Raw genomic sequence first — 19,874 nt, forward strand, 5'->3', positions numbered from 1 at the left:
AGTGTCCTAATAAACCCTGTAATAATTATATATATTTAAAACAAACATTTTATGTATATTTGATAAAGATCACATTCTTCACATGCCTGCTTTGTGGACTGCGGTTCTGAAAGAACTCTGAGTCACTGTCCTTTGATGTTGGTGAGCCTTTGTATGTGTAAAATACATCTTCTGTTTCCGTTACATAGGTCATTTCATTGACAAGGTTGTCAGCAGAAGAATGGTGCGGCTTCCTAATCACATGGCGCATCCTAGGGCTCCGCCTGTAAAAAAATTATTTAAAGCAAACCATTATATAATGCTTACCATTAGCTGCATTCCCTTATCATACATGTACAATTGGGGCTTAGCATTAAATGAGACTTAAAAAAAATGTATGACCTACCCAAGTAGCCCAGGCCCCATCCACAACTGCCATTTAGCCTTGGTGCATGGAGCTTTGGTATAGGTATCCTGTCTTATCAAACTCTCTAACAAGCTGACAGCTGTTGGACGGGGTAACTAGTGATACAAACTTTTAGGGCAGTATGCAAGAAGGTACACATGCCCGGTATGCAATAAGTATGTTTCAGGTATTCGTGCCCTCTGTCAACAGCTAAAAGCTGGAGCCCCATGCACCAGAGCTACTTGTCTAGTAAGCATTAGGTCTTCATGGGCAGTCTTTTAATGCTATTCAGGTCATTTACCATACAGAGGCAGTTCACATCTAGTCAAGCATTTAACATATTCTTTGAAGGAAAATCTTTATACACAAAATAAATCTCTATACAGTCAAAAGCACACATTTCTCACCAAGAAAACCCTGCATTGGTCTGCTTTTTGTCTGATCAACAAACCAGACCACAGAATTGGAATGGAATTAAGCTACCACTCCTCGGGCCTGTCTCAATGGGCTTTTGTTTCCTTCAAACAAGCTTTGACATTCCTATACAAGTGTAAAGGGAAGCCCCTCATGCTTGAATCAGGCCAAAACAGGTCAACTGCAGGTCAAATGAACCTAAACCTGTAATTTTAGTCAAATCTTAACTAAGCTTAATCTACTCCCACCCCATACTAAGCCTATTCTATAGACTCTGCAAAAGGAAAGATGCCTATACTTACCTATTTTAAAGTCTCTCTAGTCCATTCACATGATCTCTTCAGCAACAGCTTCAGTGTAGAGGACAGAGAAGTGACAACGGCTGCAGATCCTGGATGATGATGTCACCCACAGGCTTACTATTGGGCTGCCGATGTTGGCTGTTCCTCCTATACACCGAAGCCAGCACGAAGACCCGATCATGTGAGTGGACCTGAGCGACTTCAGAATAGGTAAAAAGTACTGGCATCTTTCCTTTTCCAGGTTGAATAAAACAGGCTTAGAATGGAGGTGGGAGCAAGTTTAGGTCAAGTTAGGTTTTTACTGGAATTACACTTTAATGCATTCTGCTTTGATTGTGCTTGGTGAATAATAGCTTTGAAACTGGAAAGCTTGCTGACTTTGGCTTCATTTATCAAAAAATGATCAGTAAATAGATGTTCAGATGGCTTTCCTGGGCACCCAGGAGGAACAAATCACTCTCATTTGAAAGCTGACAGTCAGCTGATGAAATGTAAATGTTTGTTTACAAGGCTGTGCTGCCACCGATGTGAGCTTTCTGTCTATCACAGCTAAATGGTTAACATTGGCCACGTGAAGTTTGACGATTGCACATAGAACAGACTACAGGCGCTTAGGGTCCACATTGACATGACCTTAGCATCCCACCTATGCAAGAGCAAGATCTGCTGATTAGATTGTTAGGCTTTAAATCTTCAGTTTATGTTAATTGACTTAAAGTGTTACTAAACCCAGTAATATGAAAATAGTTCATTCTCTTTTTACATTAAAATATTGCCACTATATACCTTTTTGGATGGTCTGTATAACATGGTCAGTGATAAACTGCACAGTTTCTCCAGTGCTGAGAGTTCAGGTAGGAGATTTCCACTGCAGCCTGTATACACACCCACATCTGTGATGCCAATATCATGTGACCTGGCTAGCTCTGAGAACAAGTAATTAATCTCTCCAGCATAAAAGACACAACTGAGCATGTACAGGTTGGCTACTCTGCCTGTGTTAGCTGGCTTTCCACAGATAGACAGTGCAGGAGGGAAGGATCTGTGCATACAGGATTAACCCCTTATGTTCCACAGTGAGAATAACAAAGCATGCCGCATATACAGAGCAGGAACAAAAATAGTTTCTGGACAGCTGCACTCTGAACAAGTTGTAGCCTTTATTAAAAAAAAGGACAGCACTACAAGTCACAGGAACATAAAATAAAACCCGACTTCTGACGCGTTTCGCACTGAAATTAGTGCTTAGTCATGCCGCATATACAGACAGATTATACTTTTGTGGCTTTAGTAACACTTTAAAACTGCTCGTATCCATAAACCACACAAAAGTCTTAATCTTACATGGGGTAGATTAGAGCCAAGTTATGGAAGCCCTGAAGTCATCAAACTTATCTTAATCAAAAGATTGCAAGACTTTCCTAAATCATTCAAAAGTCTTGGTAACTGAGTAACCTTCTTATTGAAATAGTAATCGCAAAGAATGATCCACACTTGGAAGAAAGAGAGGGAAAATCCCTGGTGCCACACATTTAGAGAGCCCTATGGTGGTAATAGAAGAGACAACCTCAGCCTGGGCTCCTGTCTGGTCATGCCCCCAATGTGTTTCCCCATGACCAAGCTACAGGGGGAAGAGCGAAACTTGTTGGAAGGTGATCCGACAGAAGCCCAGGCTGAGGTTTTCTCTTCTATTACCACCATAGGTCTCCCTGGATGTGCGGCACCAAGGATTTTTCCTCTTTCTTCCAGTGATTAAAGGAGCTGGGATGAGCTCCATGCCTCACTGGCACTCCTGCAGCAGATACGGCATCACTCACACTATTCCTACAGAGATCGAGCCTGAGCAGCACACACACAAACCGTGGGCCACAATGATCCGCACTTACCTGGCCTTAATTACTTAGACACTGCACATAGTGTGAACCCAGTGGTAGAAAAATTGCCTAAATTTCTTTAAGAAAAGCAGGCATCACCAGGTTCTAGACATAGAAATGAAGATCAAGAATTTCTTTTTGACCTTTTTCTTCTTCTCAAAATTCTTAGGCCTCGTACATACGACCGTTTTCCTCGACAGAATCCATCAAGAAACTTGGTGGCAGAGCTTTTTTGCCGAGGAAAACGGTTGTGTGTATTTCTTTCATCGAGAAAACTGTCGAGGAACTCGATGAGAAAAAAAGAGAACGAGTTCTCTTTTTCCTCAACGGGAGTCTCAATTTCCTCATCGTGTTCCTCGTCGGGCTGGTTTTCGACGAAAAACACGTTCGTGTGTATGCTAAGAAACCCACGCATGCTCAGAATAAAGTATGAGACGGGAGCGCACCTTCGGTATAAGTAGCGTTTGTAATGGAGATAGCACATTTGTCACGCTGTAACAGACTGAAAAGTGCAAATCGTCTCTTACCAAACTTTTACTTAACACGCAGTAACATGGGATTAGCAAAAGCAGCCCCAAGGGTTGTGCCAGTGGAATCGAACTTCCCCTGCCGTTGTATGTGTTGTATGTCACCACGTTTGAGAACGAGGAGATTTGGTCTTGACAGTGTGTACGCAAAGAAAGCTTGTAAATTTCTCCACAAGCTTGACAAGGAACTCGTCGAGGAAAACGATGTTTCATTTACGGCGAGTTCCTCGGTCGTGTGTACGAGGCCTTAGAGATTAATGCCCCTTTCACACAGGCTTTCCAATCAGGTCTGCCTATCAGTTTTTCAGGCGGACCTGACCAGAGACTCTATTCAGCCCTATGGGGCAGCTGATGTCAGCGGTGACATGTCCACTGATACCCGCTGCTATCTGATCCTGTCTGTGAAATCCAGATGGATGGAAACCCTATTTTCCACCTGTCTGGTGGATCAAATGAAAATGGACAGGCCATCTGTTTTCATTCGATTTACCCATAGAGGACAGCAGGGCTCTGACAGGTTTGTCTTTGCACAGTGAGCGGAGACAGACCTCTCATCTGCCTGCTCAGCGGGGACAAGCGGATCGATCCCCTGCTGAGCAAAGCAAAGTCTGCTGAGTAGAAAGCCCATGTGAAAGAGCCCTTAGCCCAGACCAAGCTTCTTTGTTGTTGACATAACTGCTTCTAACTACAGCTGCAAGGAGTGAGATGCCGTCACCTATGTACAGGGACTTGAGTGATGCTATCTCTGACAGAGAAACTGTAAACACACCTACTTGCCAATACTAGTGATGATGTAGATGAAAGACAAAATACTGCTGTCCCATTTACAATAAGCCAAAACCTCTAATAAAATTCTGTGCATTTAGGAGAAAAGCAATTGGAAGACTGCAAGGCATTCCTAAGAAGCCATGGCATTTATTTTAGATGTGTTCTATTAGGCCCCGTACACACGACCGAGTTTCTCGGCAGAATTCAGCCAGAAACTCGATCGGAGCCGCATTCTGCCGAGAAACCCGGTCGTGTGTACACTTTTGGCCGAGGAAGCCAACGAGGAACATGTTCTCTATTTCCTTGTTAGTCAATGGGGAAACTTGGCTCGCCGAGATCCTCGGCGGCTTCACAAGGAACTCGACGAGCAAAACGATGTGTTTTGCCCGTCGAGTTCCTCGGACGTGTGTACGGGGCCTTAGAGTACTTTCCCAAAGACTACAAAGCTGTGCCAGATAATTGCACAGAATGTAAAATCAGCTTGCATGTATCAGCCTTGAACCCAGGCTTCTTTGGGCAGGACCAGGGCTTTTTTTCAGGGGGAACTTGGGGGAACTCAGTTCCTCCATCTCTGGCTCAGACACTTTGGTGCCTGCTCACCACAATCACTTGTAAACACAGAAGTCTGGCTTCTCTGTTTACAAGTGACAGCTCTGAACTCTGTGTGTAACCCCCTGAACTCTGCACACTGTATGTTTTTGAAATCTGAACGGGGTCGTGGTTGAGTTCCTGCACCTATTTTCTGAGAAAAAAAGCTCTGGGCAGGACTGCACCCACAAAAGACTTTATCTTTGTTAAATCATGACAGGGACAGACATGAATAGTCACCTGCAACATTCATGTCAAAGTGTAATGAACTACCCCATAAGGAAATTTATGAGAAATTTTGTGCAAAAATGTGTCTTGTTAATGTGTTTCCCCAATACCAACCTAATAAAGCAGGTAAAATTGATGGTGTATTAGACAACCAAAGAAGTAATTAATTTTCAACTTCAGAATTCTTTGACAACATAAAAGGGAAATGTTTTGTCCTCATACACTGCACACGTGCTGGTTCAGTATACATTTTTAGAAATAACTACTTATATTTCACAAACGGTAGCATTTAAGAATGGACTATGCTACCTTTAACCCCAAGGTACTAGCCTAGGCATGTCTTACATCTTTTGAAGAAGTAATACTTTTAAGAACTGCTCCAGCTATGTCAAGTCTACACTGATGAAGACCCATCACAAAGCTTCACTATTCCAAGGACTTGAAGGTTAACTTCATTTTTTTGCAACCTGTTATGCCCCTTTCACACATGCGGATCCGTTTTTAGGCATCCGCTTGCTCAGCGGGGATCGCTCCATTGATCCCCACTGAGCCGGTCGATGACTAGTCCGTCTCTGCACACTGTGCAGAAACGGACCAGTCAGATCTCCGCTCTCCTCTATGAGGGGATCAGATGAAAACGAACCGTCTGTTTTCATCCGATCCGCCAGTTGGATGCAAAATAGGGTTTGCATACGTCACACTTTAGCGGAGTGGATTGAATCAGGGCTGATCAGGTGTCAGCGGACATGTCACTGCTGACATCCGACGCTCAATAGAGGTACATGTAGTGCCCGTTCAGGTCCGCCTAATAAAACTGACAGGGGGATCTGAACGGTCCACATGTGTGAAAAGGGTCTAAGGCCCCATGTACTCTGGTGCTGCTAAATGGACGTTCAGAGGCAGTTGGACACTTTTTTCAACTTCCCCTGAACTCATTCAATGTTATCTTATGTGTACATGTACACAGGTTAGTTTACTGTCGTTTTTAGGCAGTTGCGTTTATAGGCCTTTTTTTTTTTAAGGCAAAAAAAAGGTTCAGATGCAGAAGTTTCCGACGTTTCAGACGCCAAACACGGTAACCCAAGTTTAGCCTCATTTCGTTTAGAGGCGATTTTGCAAATGCGAAAAACGCTGCTAAACGCGGCATGTAAATGCAGCTAAACGGACGTTTTAAACGTGGGTTAATATCTGTCAAGTTAAATCGTTCAGGAGAGGTTGTAAAAACGTCCCGGGTACATGAAGCCTAACAGCATGTGAGGGTTCTTATCCAGCTGCCTTCACTTTTGAAATTTGCATGGTTCCGCCCACACAGCCATGTCATCATTCCCATAGATCTGCCAGTGAATGAACTACAAGTTCTGTCTATAGAAATGGAATGGCCGCACACTCATCTGGAACGCAGATACTTTATTGAAGTGTCAAATTCAGATAAAAACATCACAGCACTGGGCCACTGACAGATAGAAATGTAGACATGTTTCACACACAGCAGTGCCTATTCATTACCAAGATCGGTCTGCCACTGTTGCAGATGGACTTGGTATTTCTAAACGGAACATGAATGCAGTGATCATAGTTCATTGACACTTCTTTAACTGAAAGAAGATGGAGAAAGAGTCCGCAGGAGCATCCAGTTGCAATGCTTTGGAGGCTCATTTTCAAAAAATAATAAATTCTATTTTTTTCCTGCAAAAATGTGTTTATTTACTTTTTTATAAAAGGTGCAGTTAGCCTTAAATCAATTACTTGATGTTTGCATGTTCATTCCCTCTTTCCCTCTTTTTGTGTATTTTAAATTCAGAAGATAAGAATTATCCACGCTTATGGACTTATTAACATGTTTTATTATTGCAATGCAAAAGCTCTTAGTATAGCGGTATTCACCGATATCAGGCAGAGGAGTGCCCTGCCTTTAGCCAATAGTTTTTATTGGTGTCTATTGCAGCAACTTGTGCCTTGATATATTCCACTGTTACCCCCCTCATGTTCTGCAATCGTTTCACCAGCATTTAGTTGTAACTCATTGCTTCTCGGTGCTCTTGGTTACCTACATTTTTGCCCTTGTGGAGTAAAGAGCTCACCCTTATAGAGTTAGGAGGCTTATTGTCTTGTGATGCGATTTCAACATGAAGAAATGCTCAGAAACATCCTTGTAACCTGCAAAATCTAGAATAAACTACATTGGATTTCACTCTGACTTTTCTTGGTGAGCTGATGCCGCCTGTGGATTCTACTACCTCAGCAAGCTGTCATGAGCAGCATTGTCTGCACAGACTGGGTCTCAGAAGTATGTTTTATTAAATAAAGCAGTATTTAAAACATAAGCCTACTTACCAGTTTGGAGTAACTGGAGGAGAGCGAGAAGGAAGACTTTTGGTCTCAAGGTTTTCCACAGACACAGATCTTCTCAAATCTGCATTCCATACCATGCCACCAATCACTTTTCTGCAAAGCTGGCTGCTGGCAGACCTACAATTGCAATAAGAAAAGACTGAATTACAAATATCTAAGGAGACTTAATTTCTTTTTACCACTAGCAATTATATAAATTTAAACAAAATTTCCAGGATTTGACATGGTCAATTAGGGGATTTTATAGCAAAATTACACCTGACCTATTTCAATGCAAATGGAACATATCAAAACAGTCAACAACCAGGGGTTCACTTTGGTGGACCCACAAGAACAGATGTCACATTCAGTTCCAGTAAGAGAAGGAATGTCAGACTGCAAGGCCTCCAGCAGAGGCTGTCAAGCCCCAGCTTGAGGTAGGAAAGCACTCACTGGCATGAGGGGCCAGGCCAGCACCAGGGGGCTTGGGCCCATGTTTTCGTATGGGGCCCTCTGTCTCCACATCTGATGCTCAGTGTTGCTCTGGGTTCTAAATTGTTTCTTTACTCCTTGGATTTGGTACTGCCCCCTGATTACTGATTGCGGCTATCCCATTCTCAAATTCTCTGATCAGACCTGTCTTCTTGGTGGGGGGTGTTGTTTCCACCCCCAAGCCCACCTCTATATGTTTCCTCCTAGCAGTAACCAGCTAACTATGAAGTTCCATGCCTCCTTTGGTGAGCACAAAGGGAGCAGTGCTCTCAACCCGTCAGTGGCATAAACCACTGTCAGTGCTATCTTTACTAAAAAAATGAAACCATTTCACCTGTTTAAGGGCGGCACACTAACCACCAGTGTAAGTGGGCGCACCGACCACCAGTGTAAAGCCGTGTACACATGATCGGATGGGCTTTTTTAATCGGACAAACGTGTGTGGGCCCCATCGGTCTTTTTTCCCATCGGTGTAAAAAAATAGAACATGTTTTAAATTTTTCCTATGGATATAAAAACGATAGGAAATTCCGATCGTCTGTGTGGAACTCCATCGGAGAAAAATCCATGCATGCTCAAAATCAAGTCGATGCATGCTCGGAAGCATTGAACTTCATTTTTCTCGGCTCAGCGTAGTGTTTTACGTCACCGTGTTTTGGCACGGTCGGAATTTAGTCTGATAGTGTGCATGCAAGACTGATGAAAGTCAGCTTCATCGGATTTCCAACGAAAAAATCCATCGGATTTTATTCCATCAGAAATCTGATCGTGTGTACAGCATAAGGGAACACAATAAACTCTAACTACATATATCAGGGGACGCAATGAGCACCTATGAGGGGGATACACTGAGTACAGCTATATAAAGAGGCATGCTGAGAAATGACTGCCAATGCATAGAAGTACACTGAGCACTGACCACCAGTTAAGGAAACGCAGGTAAGGGGGCAAGCTTTATTTCTCACAACCCTGAAAGCTGGCAATCCTATGTTGGCTGACCTTCGACAGCCCCACATACAAAGCAGGACCTTGAGTCCTGCATTGTATGTGATGACATTGAAGAAGCCTCAACCAGCAAAGAGGAGCAGAATTATGAGACCGATTGTATGGTGGGTAGTAAGCCTGCAGCATGGAGTAGTAAGGCGAGTGTTCTTTTATTTTAAACTTCTCTAGACTAACAAGCATTTTAACCCTTGCTTGCTTGGCACAAATCATGGACATGGCTGACTGGGTTTCTGCTTTAATGCTTCATATAAATTCTCAATATTCCTTGACATTTTGGTTAGCTATGGCCACTCCTCTGACACTGCATGCACTATTTTTGGTATTTTCAATGGTGCCCTAAACTCAGTGAGTTTTTACACCCACTCATACTGTATAACTATGTTACATTTTGAACACTGTATGCAATCTTTTTGGCAAAGCCATTGCTAGATAAGAAGCAACTGTCAGAGAACATTTAGCTCAACAGTGAGCATATGTGCAAGTTTTGCCTGAGCTCATTGTGGAAACTTTAAGGCCTCATGCATACTGTACATTATAATGTTATAAAAACGCCAGTAGCTTTGTAGTGATTTTTTCAAAGTTTTTTTGCATTTTTGCAATAGCATCTTCAAGCGTTTTTACTTTTCAATGGGATCAAAAACAGTAAAAACCGCTGGTTAGCCGCGTGTTTGAGCGTTTATCAGCGTTTTTCAAAGTTTTTTGATATTAGAGCGTTTTTACAGCTGAAAAACTCCTTTCAGAACCCACTAGTTTTTTTTTTCTTTTTTTTTACAGACAAAAAACACCCCAGCCAAAAACTGTTGATAACAGCCTATGTGCGCATAGACACATAGGAAAACATGCTGGAGAGCATGAAAAAAACATCTGAAGCCACAAACACCAGCTGTAAAAACGTTCAGGGTGCATGAGGCCTAAGGCCCCTTTCACACGGGCCTCCGCCTCCATATGCTCCGTTTGCTGAGCTGGTGGATGACAGGGCGGTCCCCGCACACTGTGCAGGGACCGCCCTGTCTTTTCTCCACTCTCCCCTATGGGGGGATCGGATGAACTCGGGCCGTATGTCCGTGTTCATCCCTTCTGATCCACAGACGGAAGGAAAAATAGGGTTTTCTTCCGTCTGCAAAATCGGATCTTTGCGGAGGCGGACAAGATCGGGTGTCAGGGGATGTTCAAAAATTTAACCGATGGACGCCTAACCGATAGGTCAAAACCGATCTTTAGTATGCAAAAGAATCGGTTAAAAACCCACGCATTCTCAGAATCAAGTCGACACATGCTTGGAAGCCTTGAACTTTGTTTTTTTTCAGCACGTCGTTGTGTTTTACGTCACCGCGTTCTGACACGATCGGTTATTTAACCTATGGTGTGTAGGCACGACTGACCATCAGTCAGCTTCATCGGTTAACCTAAGACAACGGTCCTTCAGACCGTTGTCCTCTAGCTATCCTATCGTGTGTACGAGGCCTTAGTCTCAAGCAGTGCAATTATCAGATGTTTACATGCACATCCTTTGCAAAATATTTACTACTCTACCCAAAACACAGTTCCAGTTATATCAGTTATTTATGTTCAGACTTCTTCATTATCAGAAGATGCTCATCTTCCCACTACAGAGATGACAAGCAGAAAAGGGAAAAAAGGAATTGCAAAACGAATTTAATAGTGAAGTAAACCACATTGACTACATTCAGGGGTCTATACATAAATGTTTTCACACAAGAATAACCAAATCTTGAGTGAAAGATGTGTGAATCTTACATGAATTTTGTTTTATAAATAGACATTTTTTAAAAAGCCCCCTTGCATTTTAAGCAGTCACACCTTCAAAAAAACACAACCATATACAGTAAATGTCTATATTGTACATATTAATTTCAATATTAGAGCAACAATAGTTTTACTCACTTGGCATGGTTAATTGTACCCAATGTCCAGTAATTAGGTACCAGCTTCTTTTCATGAGGTAGTGATCGCCTCGTCTGAAAAAATGTGTGATGTTCCACACAGGATTTCCAAAGGTTTTTACATGCGCGATAATTCAGCATATTGAAAGCAATCATTTGGTCTCTACATTCATTCTGCAACACACATGAACATGTTATAAATATAGACACATATAATAAACATATTTAAATGCTAAACTGAATCTCATAATGAATTCAAAATGGCCCTACCACTTCAAGTTATTAAAAACATTAAAAATCGAAGCAGGATATTCATGAACTTGCTGGACTTTGGCACCAAAAATCTGGTCCTAGAAGATCCTAGTGCAGGAGAAGTGAGTATGCAGACAAGGGGTTAGGTCCACATAAAGGGAGGGTTGGGGTTACAGGAAGGGTTAATGTTAGGGTTATTAGGATGCATTTTAGCTTTACAAGTAGTAGGCTAGATTCCCACCATTTCCACTGTATTTTGCACAGGCTGATGTATTATAAATACATTTGCGGTGACATGCATTGACATCCAATTTTGACATCCAATTATTTTTTTTTTATATATACAAAGCAGGAGCCAAATTGCATAGGGAGAGATTTACCAGAGAATGCAAAAATCTGGTGAAACTCTGCATAGAAACCAATCAGCTTCCAGGTCTAAGACCTCAGAATCCTGGACAGAATCCATCAAGAAACTTGGTGGCAGAGCTTTTTTGCCAAGGAAAACGGCCGTGTGTATGTTTTTCGTCGAGAAAACTGTTGTGGAAATCGGCGAGAAAAAAAGAGAACAGGTTCTCTTTTTCCTCGTCGGGAGTCTCGATTTCCTCGTCGGACTGGTTTACGACGAGAAACACGTTTGTGTGTATGCTTAGAAACCCGCGCATGCTCAGAATAAAGTATGAGATGGGAGTGTGCCTTTGGTAAAAGTAGGGTTTGTAATGGAGATAGCACATTCGTCACGCTGTAACAGACTGAAAAGCGCAAATCGTCTCTCACCAAACTTTTTCTTAACACGCAGTAACACGAGATTAGCAAAAGCAGCCCCAAGTGTGGCGCCAGTGGATTTAAACGTCCCCTTTATAGTGCCGTCGTACGTGTTGTACGTCACCGTGTTTGAGAACGACTAGATTTTGTCTTGACAGTGTGTACGCAAAGAAAGCTTGTCAAGATTCTTGACAAGTCTAACAAGGAACTTGTCGAGGAAAACAATGTTTCATTTACGACGAGTTCCTCGGTCGTGTGTATGAGGCCTTAGAATCTATTCAGACAGGGAGCTGCTTTTCAGTCCCACCCCCTCTCTCTCTTGATTGGCTAACTGAGTTTGATTGACAGCAGCAGAAGCCAATGGCGCCATTGATGTGTCCTATCCAAATCAAGAGAGAGAGAGAGTGCTGGACAGTCGAGGCACTTGTGGATATCAATGAATAGAAAGGGGAGGGAGGGCTGCTGCACATGGAAGACTTTTTTATCTTAATGCATGAAATGCATTAAGATTAAAAAAAAAAAAAAAAAAAAACTTCTGACTTTATAACCCCTTTTATTAGACAAGCTGAGGAGTTGATTGGTTCCTATGCACAGCTGCAATAGATTCTGAGTGCTTCACTTTTAGTAAATCTCCTTCATTATTTTACTTTCCTCAGTGTGTGTTGCAGTGCCTTTTGATCCATTGTAATGTGTTGTGCTCTGTTTAAAGCAGTAGTTTTCTTTTTATCCCAGCAGATATCAGCGCAATGCAATCCAGCACCCATGAAGTGAATGGGCCTTAGTCTTATGCCGCGTACACACGATTGGACATTCCGACATCAAAACCGTGGATTTTTTTCCGACTGATTGTTCGCTCAAACTTGTCTTGCATACACACGATCACACAAATGTTGGAGAAAGGGAGTCACCGCTCAAGGCAGAAGATTTAAATGATGAACCTCTTCACCGGATCTGAAGCCACAGGTGCTGGAAATGCATATAGCAATGCGAATAAGAGGGAATGTCTGGACTGTCCAGACATTCCCTCTCATTCGCGTAACACAAATGTTGTCGGAACTTCCAGTCGTCAATAACGCGGTCACGTACAACACTACGACGAGCCGAGAAAAAAAAGTCCAATGATTCCAAGCATGTGTCAAATTGATTCCGAACATGCGTAGGATTTTTGTGTGTCGGAATTGGCTACAGACGATCGGAATTTCCGACAAGAACTTTTGTTGTCGGAAAAATTGAGAACCAGCTCTCAAACATTTGTTGTCGAAAATTCCGACAGCAAATGTTCGATGGAGCATACACACGGTCGGATTTTCCGACATACTATGAATGCATGGTGTTAGAAATGCATAATGTTATTGTCTAATCCTAAACAAATTGCCCTTCATTTATAGTGTATTTATTCAAAGTGCGGTGCTGATGTCATTACATCAGTACTGCTAACCACATCTCTGAGAACCATCTGCCATTGGAGAAAACTGGGGGAGGACTTGGCATTTCACATGACCAGCCAGAAGACATATGAAAAAGGAAAGTATATTGTAAACAAATACATACAGTAAAATACACACCGGGAAGCCTCAAGGAGAGGAGAGTGGGGTCACATAAAGGCCTTGAAAGAGGCCGAGAAAGATCAAAAGGATCCCTTATATTTTGAATGGAATCTAATCGCGGCACAATTTTGCCATGATTGTCGCCTGACGAATCGCAGTAAAATCGTGCAAACAAAATTACGGGATGCTTGGCGTCCAAAAAAAGTTCTTGTACTTCTTTTGGGCGTCAGGCGATTTTGTTTGCACGATTCGTTGAGTGGCAATCACAGCAAAATCGTGCTGGGATTTGGTGCCATTCAAAGTAACGGAGATCGCAAGGGTGTGGCGATTCCGCCCGCAAAACAGAACGCCATGGTGTGAATGGAGCCTGAAAGACTTTCAAAGACTAATGCCGCTTACACACGTTCGGAATTTTCGACAACAAATGTTCAATGGGAGCTTGTTGTCGGATATTCCGACCGTGTGTAGGCTCCATCGGACATTTTCTGTCAGAGTTTCTGACAACAAAAATTTGAGAGCTGGTTCTCAAATTTTCCGACAACAAAGTCTGTTCTCATAAATTTCCGATCTTGTGGAGACAATTCCGATGCACAAAATTCCATGCATGCTCTAAATCAAGTACGAGATGGAAGCGCTCGGTCTGGTAAAACTAGCATTCGTAATGGAGATAGCACATTCGTCACGCTGCAATGGACTGAAAAGCACGAGGATGAAAATGCGAATCGTTGCTCACCAAACTTCTACTAACACGACTGGTATTGATATTTATACTTTAATAGTGCCGTCGTACGTGACTGTGTTCTTGACATTCGGAATTTTCAACAACATTTGTGTGACCATGTGTAGGCAAGTTTGAGCCAACATCCATTGGAAAAAAAATCCATGGTTTTGTTATCGGAATGTCCGATCGTCTGTACACAGCATTAGAAAAAATAAAAGGCAATGGATCAGCCTGGTCACCTGATCATATGCATAATTAATAAAACAAATTTAAATGGCGAATATAAAAATACAACACATATTACTACTCACATAAAATGTGTATTTATATAATGCTCAAATTTAGCAACATCCATTTAGGTCTGTATTAAGGCAAACAAAATTTGCTATAACTTTCAAGAAAATAAAGTCACTTACGTGCTTTTGACGTTGTTGTAAGAAAAACTTTTTCCTTTTAAAAGATATTTTGATAATGTTTACCCTGGGGAGAGATAAAAATGACCACTGTGCTCATCAAAGCTAATTATTTTTCAAAACTGGCATATCTAAATATGATATTACCACCAAAATATTCCCAGGACCAACAAGTTAAGACACTGACCTTACTATAGTCTAGAAATAATACTATGTAAAATGAATAACTAATGATCTTAACTGGTTTCCAGAGCAGCATTTATCTGCACCATAGCATTCAATTTGGTCTGTGAAGTGTGCACTTGATATGCATGATATTGTGGTCATGGACAAGAATTCATATCTCCAAGAATGATGGATGGTTAGACATTAACAGTCCTTAAAATTACCCGTAGCCTGCCAAGTCCCAAAGAGACCTACTTTCCAACTAGTCTACGGCTCAAATGTGGTGAATTCTTTGCTCCTATTCCTCCTCCAAAAAAAAAAAAAAAGAAGGGTTTAGGTGTGAGGAGATTTCCTAACTTACTGGAAAATCCCCTAGACCCCTTTCACACTGGGGCGTTTTTTGTGCATTTTTTAGGCGCTTTGGCGTTAAAAAAATCCCGTAAAGCGCCTGAAAGAAACCTCATCTCCAATCCCAAAGTGAAGGCCTAAGTGCTTACTTGGGGAGTGGATACCTGTTTTTTACAGGTACCCCCTCGCACTTCTATGAAGATCCGAGTGGAAGTTCAGTCGCTCACTCCTTCCACCGCAGCCTTTTGGGACACGTCACAAGTCCCAGAAAGCTGCGGGACCAGTCACAAAGGGCAGCACAAAGTCACAGCTGGCTTCCCAAAGCAAACATGCTGGAACCTGGACCTGAAGGTGGCTGAAGAGCCGTCTTGGGTGAATCCCTGAACTGGTAAGTGTCCTATTCATAAGTCAGCAGCTACAGAATTTGTAGCTGCTGACTTTGATTATTTTATTTCTAGTCTGGGGAACAGATTTAATGTGATAAATTACCACCATTTTATTCTAAAATCTGGAATGAGTACTGAAAAAAATTATGTTTGTACGATCATATTTAAAAAAAAAATGTGTTCCTCTTTAATGGCTTGTCCTAGAAGCTTCCTGGTTAAAACATATATGCTAAATGAAAATATATCTGTAATGAGACAATTTAAAGCGGGGGTTCTCCCTAAAACATTTTTTTTCTAGCATCTCATTCAGCATAGTAGCGTGAGCTACAGTATGCCTTTATATATTTTTTTGGCGCCGTACTCACTCTGTAACCGCGTAGTAAAGTTTCAGGGGAATGGGCGTTCCCATTCAGAGGGCTCGTGATTGACGGCCGGCTATGGCGCGTCACGCTTCACGAAAATAGCCGAAATAGGTGTTTGCTCTTCACGGCGCCTGCGCAGTCAGCTCCGATGTCTGTGCGCAGGCGCCGTATAGCGCCGGGAAGAGCCGAGACCTACTCCGGCTATCTTCGGGGAGCGTGACGTGCCATAGCAGGCCGTCAATCATCTTCCCTCTGGATAGGAACGCCCATTCCCCGCGGGGAGTCGGAATCTTCACTATAGGATTACACAGTGAGTACGGGGCAAAAAAAAATAATAAAGGCATACTGTAGCTTGCGCTACTATGCTGAATTTAATGCTATAATGTTGTTACTGAGGGTGAACCACCGCTTTAAAGCATCTTTATTTTCCAAGGCAGAATGACTAAAGGACAAAGCTAGTTTTCAAAAACCTGTGCACAACAGCCGTTGGCAAACAATTATTGTAAAAACGTATTTACAAATGTTTAACCACTTCAGCTTGAACCCCTGTACACCCCTACACCAAAGCAATTTTTACTTTTCTGCTATAGTCCTACTGATTTGGCAATAGCTTTGCCATTACTTAAGATAACAAAGTAAGAAACGTATACTGTATAGTTTTTAGGACAAACAAAATTGTCCTGCAAAATGATTTATTTATGCAATCTATAAAAATCTATAAACTTAAAAAAGCACACAGTGTTACTTGAGATAAAATTATTAAAATGCTATTTTATAATTTGTCCCATTTGAAATGACACTAACATTATGAATTTGTATGGCAAAGTAATTTACAAGTGGAAAAAAAGGCAATACACAAATATAAAGTTTAAATATAAAGCATTTCACAAAAGTGAGAACACCCCTCACATTTATGTGTATATTTTATTATATGTTTTCATGTGACAACACTCAATAAATTACACTTTGTTACAATGTAGTGAGTATACAACTTGTATAACAGTGTATTTTGCTGTCCCCTCAAAATAACTCAACACCCAGCCATAAAACGTTGGCAACAAAAGTGAGTACACATCAAAATGAAAATGTCCAAATTGGGCCCAAAGTGTCAATATTTTGTGTGGCCACCATTATTTCCCAGCACTGCCTAAACCCTCTTGGGCATGGAGTTCACCAGAGCTTCACAGGTTGCCACTGGAGTTCTCTTCCAGACCATGACACTCCCACCACCATGCTTGACTGTAGGCAAGAAACACTTGTCTTTGTACTCCTCTCCTGGTTGCCGCCACACACGCTTGACACCATCTGAACCAAATAAGTTAATCTTGGTCTCATCAAACCACATGGACATGGTTACAGTATTCCATGTCCTTAGTCTACTTGTCTTCAGCAAACTGTTTGCAGGCTTTCTTGTGTATCATCTTTAGAAGAGACTTCCTTCTTAGATGACAGCAATGCAGACTAATTTGATGCAGTGTGGCATATGATCTGAGCACTGACAGGCTGCCCCCCCACCCCTTCAACCTCTGCAGCAATGCATCCATTTCCCAAAGACAACCTCTGGATATGACTCTGAGCATGTGCACAAAACTTCTTTGGTCGACCATGGCGAGGCCTGTTCTGGGTGGAACCTGTTCTGTTGAACAGCTGCATGGTCTTGCCCACCGTGCTGCAGCTCATTTCAGGGTCTTGGCAATCTTCTTATAGCCTAGGCCATCTTTATGTAGAGCAACAATCCTTTTTTTCAGATCCTCAGAGAGTTCTTTGCAATGAGGTGCCATGTTGAACTTCCAGTGACCAGTATGAGAGAGTGAGAGCGATAACACCAAATTTAACACACTTGCTCCCCATTCACACCTGAAACCTTGTAGCACTAACGAGTTAAATGACACCGGGGAGGGAAATAGCCAATTGGGCCCAGTTTGGACATTTTCACTTAGGGGTTTATTCACTTTTGTTGCCAGTGGTTTAGACGTTAATGGCTGTGTGTTTAGTTATTTTGAGGGGACAGTAAATTTACACTGTTATAAAAGCTGGACACTCACTATTTTACATTGTCGCAAAGTGTCATTTCTTCAGTGTTGTCACATAAAAATATATAATACAATATTTACAAAAATGTGAGGGGTGTACTCACTTTTGTAAAATACTGTAAGTGTTTAGAAAAAAATAAAATAAAAGAAACCAGCAGGATACTAATATCTAAGTGGAGAAGAGAAAATAGGTTATTTAGTGCTGATTAGGGTAAACTTAGGGTTAATAAGGGGTCAATAAATGGTTAAATTCACAGTTTATATACAACCCCAATTTAAAAAAAAGTTGGGACACTGCGTAAAAAAATCTACATAAAAACAAAATGCAATGATTTGCAAAACTACATTTTTAAACAATTTTAAACAGAAAATAGAAAACATCAAATACAGCATTTAAACTGGGAAAATGTACAATGTTAATCACTTGCCGACCAGCCACAGTATACAGTATATACTGTGGGAGGTCGGCTCTCCTGCGCAAATTGACATACCCGAACATCGGTCCATGCATGTTAAACTGCGGGAAAACGCTGCACGCCGCAGAAGTGCACCTGTGGGTCCCACAGACTCGTTGCCTGCCGGCCACCTGCGATCACAGTAAGGAGAGGCACTACGGGGATCTGCCTGTGTAAGCAAGGCGGATTCCTGTTCTGACAGGGGGGAAACTCTGAGATCTGCTATACCTAGTGATCAGGAACAGCAATCTCTTTGTTGTCCCAGGCAGCCCAGCACACACACAGTTAGAACACAACCAGGGAACACCTTTAACCCCTTGATCATCCCCTTGTGTTAACCCCTTCCCTGCCACTGTCATTTATACATTGATCAGTGCATTTATATAGCACTGATCAATGTAATAGTGTCAGATTTATCCGCTGCAATGTCACAGTCCCGCTAAAAAGACGCCATGCCCATGAAATTCTCAGCTAAAGGAGTGCGGTATCGCAAAAAATGGCCTGGTCATTAACCTCCCTGGTGGTATGATTATTTCAGAAAAAAGGTGCTGAAAGCCGTACCATTATTTGCAAGGAAATTTGGCGTTTTATACTGTAGGCCTGTAATTCTTATGCCGCGTACACACCATCACTTTATGTGATGAAAAAAAACGACACTTTCTGTGAAGTAAAAAATGACGTTTTTGAAACTTCAATTTTCAAAGAAAGGAAGTTGCCTACACACCATCGTTTTCTCACAATGTTCTTGCAAAGTGAGGTTACGTTCCACCACGTTTTACCATTGAAGCTTGCTTCATAAGTAGCTTCTGGGCATGCGTGGATGAAAAAACGTCTTAGAAAACGAAGTTTTTTGCTACACACGGTCAATTTCTGTGAAGTAAAAAGTGCACTTTTGAAAAACGACACATAAAATTGAAGCATGTTTCAATTTTTTTGGGTCGTTTTTTACAAGACATAAAACGACGTTTTCCCCCACACACAGTCAATTAAAGTGACGTTTTTAAAAACGTCATTTTTTTTCATCACATAAAGTGATGGTGTGTACGCGGCATTAGGAATAACTCATTTAAATCTGATCAAACAAGAGTCTAGTTGGCATCCCGGGTATGAATTTTTTTTAAAAACAAAATTATAAATTATAATATAATAAATAATTATAACAAATAATAATATAATTAAAATAAAAAATATTCAATAATGTAATCAACTCAAAATCACTGAAATTTGCTCAGTTGCAGAATTGTCGCTGTCATTACTTTAATTTTTTTATGACGAATTTCCCCACAAATCTCTATCGCACAATTCTGCAAGTGATTATAATTTATTATCGCTGTTTTCTAGCTGCTCTAAAACCATTTTTGACATAAAGGGACACTTTTGGTTGCTATGGACAATCTACAGTTTGCAGGGAGAAAGAACAGTTTTTATTATATAAAAGAACATGTAGGACACTGGGCAGACCACTAGGGACAAGGGGAGTGTGTATTTTTTACATACAGTACTGTAATCTATAAGATTACAGTATACTGTATGTATTGTGTTTGTTTACCTTTTTGAATTTGGCGCCGTTCTCCGCTTCCGTGCGTCGTAACGTCGCAGGGAACAGAGATCG

At 41.6% G+C, this 19,874-nt stretch overlaps 1 protein-coding gene across 1 annotated transcript in view; it reads right to left on the bottom strand.

Annotated features, from left to right (window-relative positions):
* PTPN3 (protein tyrosine phosphatase non-receptor type 3) overlaps positions 1 to 19,874 on the bottom strand; it is a 268,489-nt gene that overhangs the window by 64,793 nt on the left and 183,822 nt on the right. The window contains exons 11-14 of the mRNA XM_040353487.1: positions 14,517 to 14,580; positions 10,820 to 10,992; positions 7,421 to 7,555; positions 87 to 263 (exon numbers count right to left, since the gene is read on the bottom strand). Of these exons, the coding sequence (XP_040209421.1) occupies positions 87 to 263; positions 7,421 to 7,555; positions 10,820 to 10,992; positions 14,517 to 14,580 (549 nt within the window). The remainder of the gene's footprint in view (positions 1 to 86; positions 264 to 7,420; positions 7,556 to 10,819; positions 10,993 to 14,516; positions 14,581 to 19,874) is intronic.

Source organism: Rana temporaria, chromosome 5 (genome assembly GCF_905171775.1).
Source record: "Rana temporaria chromosome 5, aRanTem1.1, whole genome shotgun sequence".
NCBI classification, from domain to species: domain Eukaryota; kingdom Metazoa; phylum Chordata; class Amphibia; order Anura; family Ranidae; genus Rana; species Rana temporaria.